Raw genomic sequence first — 6,948 nt, 5'->3', positions numbered from 1 at the left:
GTCGTAGAGACCAAATCCTCCCACCCCCACCCCGCCCCCCAAACCCTAGCATGCCAATGCCCCGCTAGCCAGCCCCCTCCCACCCGACACGATCGCCGAGGCGGCCATGGATCCGGGCGGAACGATGCTGGTGGAGGACTTCGGGCGGCGGGTGGACCTGACGCGACGCATCCGCGAGGTGCTGGCCAACTACCCAGAGGGCACCACCGCATTGCGGGAGCTCATGCAGAACGCCGACAACGCCGGGGCCTCGCGGGTTCGCCTCTGCCTCGACCGCCGCGCCCACGGGGCCTGCTCGCTGCTCGCCCCGGCCCTCGCGCAGTGGCAGGGGCCCGCCCTGCTCGCCCACAACGACGCTGCCTTCACCGACGACGACTTCGCCAGCATCTCCCGCATCGTCGACAGCAAGACACTACTAGGGAAAAGCCTATACACAGAAAGTTACTAGTAGTGAGGGTTAAAAACCCTCGCTACTACTACTTACCAGTAGCGCAGGTTTTTAAACCTCGCTACTACTAAGTTGATAGCAGCAGCGCGGGTTTTTAACCCTCGCTACTACTAAGCGGTCTCTACCGTGCCCCCCGGGACATGCCATAGTAGTAGCGCGGGTTTTTAAAACCTCGCTACTACTAAGTTTGATAGCAGTAGCGTTGGTTTTTAGCCCTCGCTACTACTAAGTGGTGCCATAGTAGTAGCGTGGGGGTAAAAAACCGCGATGCTAGTAAAGGTCCCATTTTCAAACTCTACCACCCTCCCCACCCTGTGGATCGCCTTTTCAGTTTTAAAAAAAATAAAAGAAACTGATGATAATGTCAAAAAAATAAAAGAAAATAAGTTTCCCATGTGATATGTGGTCTAGTTGTTGGGAAAATTTGCAAATATGAATTTCGACTTTATTTGCAAAATCTCTCGAGAATTTGTAAAAATGGGCATAACTTTTGCATACTAACTCGGATGAAAAAGTTTTTTATATGAAAAATCATCTACTCGAAAAGTTACATCCAAATTTAACCAGGGGAACCCCGTTAATCATTTTCAAAATCCTCAGAAACCTAAAAGAAAAAAAGTTACGGGGCTTTTAAGATCTGGAGGCAAAAAAATCGAAAAAATTTCAAATTGTGGTCAAACAATGGTCAAATTGTGGTCAAAAAGATCTGGAGTCAAATTGTGGTCAAACAATGGTCAAACTAATTATTCTAGAATATTAGTGTTACTAAATAATTATTTTAGATTTTTTGAATTTTGGTCAAATCTAGTCAAACTATGGCCAAACTGTGGTCAAACTAATTATTCAAGAAATATTATGTTACTAACTTTTTAGAACAATAGTTTCAAACTCATAGTGAAATGTGTGACTTCATGCTCAAGCTAAATTCCTGAGGTTAATAGGATTGACATCTTAGTATTGTCAGGAAAACAACAAGTGCAGACTTGGAAACGAGGGAGAATAGAACCCGGAAGTTAAGCATGCTCAGGCTGGAGTAGTGAGAGGATGGGTGACCGTTCGGGAAGTTAAATGATTTGGAATGATGAGGGGTGATTAGAATTAAATTGAGCAGCGATGAGGGGTGATTAGAGATTTGAGGTTAAAATAATTCAGAAATTTGAAAAATAGGGAAAAATTTGAAATATTTTTTTGAAAAAAATAAAAAAAAACCCGCGCTGGTAGTAGTAGCGCGGGTTTTTACCCACGCTACTACTAAAGGACGTAGTAGTAGCGCGGGTGGCACCCGTGCTACTGCTATAAGTTAGCTGTAGCGCCTTATTAGGAGTGCCGGCCCCCGCGTTGCTAATAGGCCCAAAACCCGCGCTGCTGCTAGGCTTTTCCCTAGTAGTGAGAAGGCCTCCCAGGTCTGGAAGACCGGCCGCTTCGGGTATGCGCCCTCCCTGTCCCCCCTCTCTCTCCCTCAGTAGTCGCCCCCGCCGAGATCTGCTCCGAGCTGCCAATTACAATCTGAGCTTCCCGACTACTGGAATCGGAATTGAACCTGTGCGTGTTCATTTTCTCGTGGCAATGTGGTCGATGTGCATGATCACTGATAATTTGTAAGGGAATGTACCAATATGCTTAGCAAGATAGGATCAGTTTGAGTTCCGCACTTGTTAATCATTTTGCTCGACAAGCTCATGGTGCTCAAGCTCAATGGAGGCCTCGGCACCACCATGGGCTGCACCGGCCCCAAGTAAGCACCCCACCCCACCCATCCTCTTCACTGCTCCAGATCAATTGATTCACCTTCACTACTAGGGAAAAGCCTATACACAGAATCTTACCAGCAGCGCTCCCCAAAATACCACGCTACTACTATTTAGCAGCAGCGCGTGTTATCGAAACGCGCTGCTGACAGGAAAATAGCAGTAGCGCGTCCACCACAAACCGCGCTACTGCTATAATTGCCATGACCTCGCCCCCGCTAGTTATAGCAATAGCGCACTATATTGAACAGCGCCACTTCTATAGAAGTTAGTAGCAGCGCGCTTCTAGGAAAACCGCTACTGCTAAGATCAGCCCACAAGTTTAGTCCCACCTCGCTCCGTGAACAGGGTGTTTACCACCTTAAATATGTTATTTCTGAAACTACCACAACCAGTTGGTCTTCACTGAACTCTATGTGTAAAATTTGTGGCCGCAATATGAGTCCTCTCCGGTTCCTACCGGAGAGGACCCATATTGACAATTCAGATTGTACACAAAAAGATCAGTGATGGCCAATGTATTTTTGCATTGACGTATTTTTTTTATAGTTACACTTAGCAGTAGCGGTTTATATGCAAAGTGCTACTATTATTCAGATTAGCTGTAGCACGTTTTGGCAAACGTGCTACAACTATCCCTACCTTATCCCCACTCGCACGACCGGCCCTCACTTACACTCTCACTCTCGCCCCCGTGCCGATAACCGTCGTCGTGCGTCGCCACTGCCGCCGCCTTCGTCCATCTGCCGCCGAGGTACTCCCCTCCTTCCGTCCCTCCTCCCTCCTCCTCGCACATCCTCCCTCGGCTTGCGGCCGCCCCTCCCTCCTCCGCCGCTGCCCTCCTCCCTCCGCCTGCGGCCGCCCCTTCTCCCTCCTCCGCCGGCAGCCCTCCTCCCACCGCCCTCGACCTCGCCGCCCCTAGCTACCTCTCCATCGCCCCCACCCCCTGCCACTAGTTAGTACTAGATTTAGTAGTTGTAGATGTTAATTTAGGGTTCATAGCTAGTACTAGATGTTGCTTAGTTAGTACTAGATTTTTAGTAGTAGTAGATGTTAATTACTAGTAGTGATGGTACTAGTTAACTAGGCAGTATGATTAATAGTAGTTGTAGTGGAACTACTTTTGTTGTAGTTGAACTAGTTTAGTAAGTAAACTAATAAACTAGTTGAACTAGTTGAATTAATAGAATTAATGTATTTTTAGTAAGATAATTAATATAACTAGTTGAACTACTTTATTTTTAGAAAGAACTAGTTTTTTTCTATTTATAGTAAGTTTATATTTAGTAAGAACTAGTTCAATTAATAAAACTAGTTGAACATGTCATATTTGTTGTTATTTTTTAGTTTAAGCAATTATTCGGGATGTATTAGTGATAACTTATATGGTTTTAGGTGACCACCGTCGTCCCCGTCACCGACCCCCTCCGAAATCCCCGCCGTCGTCCCAGTCACCGACCCCCTCCGACATCGAGGTGAGACCAGTGAAATATTCTTGTATATCTTGTGTTGTTGCTCAAATAGGATATGTGGTTGCCCAAGTGGCCGTTCATGTTCAGTTTACATCTACGAGTGGCCTATGTTTTGCCGGAGTGTTGATTAATTTCTGTTCCGGCAAATTTCAGGCGCTCGATATGTCCTTTTTTAGCAAAGGTCATGTCGGATTTTTTCGTGAATTCTGGCATGACTTGTGCTAGAACATGTACAAGTTTAATCTTTGAACTATGAACATAGGAAATGTCGTACTCGGACAACGACAGTCTCCCGGGGGGGTGTAGCTAGTGCCACGATGATCGAGGTATGAGCGACATGTTCGTGCAGCTGGACGAAGATCGACGCTTCAGCATTAAGCTCGAGGAGACCTTCGATTGTGGAACGGTACGCAACAAAGACAAGTGTTTTTTTCGTAATTAAGCATGACTTCAACTATTTCAATGTCTAATTTTCATATTTTACAATTCGACTAGCTTATCCCATGCCATGTAAGACGCTATGTCTTGGAGAGGATGGGTTTTGAAGACCATGAAAATTTCGAAACAAAGAAAATACACCTAAGGACCCATCATGATATGGATTTTGAAGTAAATCTGTGCAATGCTCAGAGCGTAACCCATTTTGGTTGCCAAAATTGGGAAGCACTTTGCAAAATGTATGGTTTTATGAGGGTATGATTGTCACCATGGATCTTGGTGATCCTGACATCGAGCAAAACAATATGGACATTTGGGTCCTTGTTGATACGCTTCCGATTGTACCGCTATGTGAGTTTCTCAAACATAGTTATTAACTAATTTATATTGTTTATTTCAAAATAGTTGATAGCTTATTTCCATTGACAGCTAATTTGGATTCTTCAAAGACTGTGCGGAAGATGGTAGATAAAACCCACTACACCGATGGCACCGAATTAACGTATAAGGAGAAAAATCATCTGATCGCATTTTGTACTCTTCTTGAGAATTACAATAAGTATTATCGAACTCCTCCAAACTATGCTGAATACGTGCCACTAGTGCATGTGTTGAACCACGGTAACTTCTCTGGAGATACCCTGGTAAGATTTTTTACTATTACGACATCCGTGCATCTTTTTCATACTTCTAAAACTAGTACATCATTGCTAACTATGAAGTTATTATTATGTTTTTCAACAGAAACTCCTGATGGATTGTGTGCCTCATCTGATGTCTCTGCATGGCCGCCTCTCAGTTCTGAACATACTGCCAGGTAAATCTACGGAGCTCACCTGTGCATATCGGATTTCTAAAACCCGTGAACACATGTTCATCAAAGAATGGAAGAAATGTATGGACATTCGCAAGGAGGTTCTTGGAAGTAACATTCAGCAAAAGGCAAGAATTGGAGACAGGCTAATCTCCATTCTCCATAATGGAGAGTCAGGGGCTATATTGTTTTTTGGTATTTTACCTTAGAAAATGTAGTAGGTCTTAATTGAATGTAATAGGTTCTATGAGGTACAATATGTTTATTATGTGGTAATGTGTTAGAGTTGATAATGAGGAGTACTTGTGATTACGACTAGTGACCAATTTGCTATGCGATATCATTGATGAAAACGATGATCTTGAGGAGGTGTTATATGACAATGATGTATTATGATGATACGTTGTTAATGATATGATGATGATGATGATATTATTATATCATTGGGTGAAAGAACCGCGGATTAGTTTCAAGTGGATGGACATCCACTTGAAACTAGTCCACGGTTCTTTCACCCCATGATGTAATAACTCATTATGATGTAAAAACAATCTCTAAATTCTTGTTGTCTGAAAACTTGTGTAAAGGTGTATGAATACAACATGAAATAAAAAAGAAATAAAATACTAAATAATAGTACTAGCGCGGGAAAGGAGAAGCGCTACTACTAATTACCAGTAGCGCTGTTCTGACGAAGTGTTACTACTAAGTCAATTTAGCAGTAGCGTGCATCTAGGCGCGCTATTGCTAAGCATTAGCTATAGCACCTTATCAGTAGCGCTTCTGCCCGCGCTACTGATAGGCCTAATGTGACGCCCCCGATTTGACCGTACACTAATCATGCACGCAAATGTGTACGATCAAGATCAGGGACTCACGGGAAGATATCACAACACAACTCTACAAATAAAATAAGTCATACAAGCATCATATTACAAGCCAGGGGCCTCGAGGGCTCGAATACAAGTGCTCGATCATAGACGAGTCAGCGGAAGCAACAATATCTGAGTACAGACATAAGTTAAACAAGTTTGCCTTAAGAAGGCTAGCACAAACTGGGATACCGATCAAAAGAGGCGCAGGCCTCCTGCCTGGGATCCTCCTAAACTACTCCTGGTCGTCGTCGTCGTCGTGCACGTAGTAGTAGGCACCTCCGGGGTAGTAGTCGTCGTCGACGGTGGCGTCTGGCTCCTGGACTCCAGCATCTGGTTGCGACAACCAGAAAGAAAGGAAAGGGAAAAAAAAGGGGGGGAGAAAGCAACCGTGAGTACTCATCCAAAGTACTCGCAAGCAAGGAACTACACTACATATGCATGGTTATATGTGTAAGGAGGCCATATCAGTGGACTGAACTGCAGAATGCCAGAATAAGAGGGGGATAGCTAGTCCTATCGAAGATTACGCTTCTGGCAGCCTCCGCCTCGCAGCATGTAGAAGAGAGTAGATTGAAGTCCTCCAAGTAGCATCTCCAAGTAGCATCTCCAAGCAGCATCGCATAGCATAACCCTACCCGGCGATCCTCTCCTCGTCGCCCTGCGGAAAAGCGATCACCGGGTTGTCTATGGAACTTGGAAGGGTGTGTTTTATTAAGTATCCGGTTCTAGTTGTCATAAGGTCAAGGTACAACTCCAAGTCGTCCTGTTACCGAAGATCACGGCTATTCGAATAGATTAACTTCCCTGCAGGGGTGCACCACATAACCCAACACGCTTGATCCCATTTGGCCGGACACACTTTCTGGGTCATGCCCGGCCTCGGAAGATCAACACGTCGCAGCCCCACCTAGGCACAACAGAGAGGCCAGCACGCCGGTCTAAACCTAAGCGCGCAGGGGTCTGGGCCCATCGCCCTGAGCACACCTGCACGTTGCGTGGGCGGCCGAAAGCAGACCTAGCCTAGTGGCGTTCCAGTCCAATTCGGCGCGCGCCGCTCCGTCGCTGACGTCTGAAGTGCTTCGGCTGATACCACGACGCCGGGATACCCATAACTACTCCCACGTAGATGGTTAGTGCGTATAGGCTCGTAGCC

General features: G+C 45.4%; 1 protein-coding gene across 1 annotated transcript; it reads left to right on the top strand.

Moving 5' to 3' along the window:
• Positions 1–106: 106 nt before the first annotated feature.
• Positions 107–1,914, top strand: LOC119360455 (sacsin-like). The gene is made up of 2 exons (XM_037626088.1): positions 107–407; positions 1,838–1,914. The coding sequence occupies exons 1-2, from the start codon at positions 107–109 to the stop codon at positions 1,912–1,914; spliced, it is 378 nt and encodes a 125-aa protein (XP_037481985.1).
• Positions 1,915–6,948: the final 5,034 nt, after the last annotated feature.

The sequence above is a fragment of the Triticum dicoccoides genome, chromosome 2B (genome assembly GCF_002162155.2).
Source record: "Triticum dicoccoides isolate Atlit2015 ecotype Zavitan chromosome 2B, WEW_v2.0, whole genome shotgun sequence".
Taxonomy (NCBI): domain Eukaryota; kingdom Viridiplantae; phylum Streptophyta; class Magnoliopsida; order Poales; family Poaceae; genus Triticum; species Triticum dicoccoides.
The sequence above is the reverse complement of the archived record's forward strand: the minus strand, read 5'-3'. Positions and strand labels throughout refer to the sequence as shown.

Coding starts and splice junctions, on each gene's coding strand:
- LOC119360455 (XM_037626088.1), top strand. CDS start 107: ATGGATCCGGGCGGAACGATGCTGGTGGAGGACTTCGGGCGGCGGGTG. Junction 408..1,837: donor CTCCCGCATCGTCGACAGCA/AGACACTACTAG, acceptor TCCCTAGTAGTG/AGAAGGCCTCCCAGGTCTGG.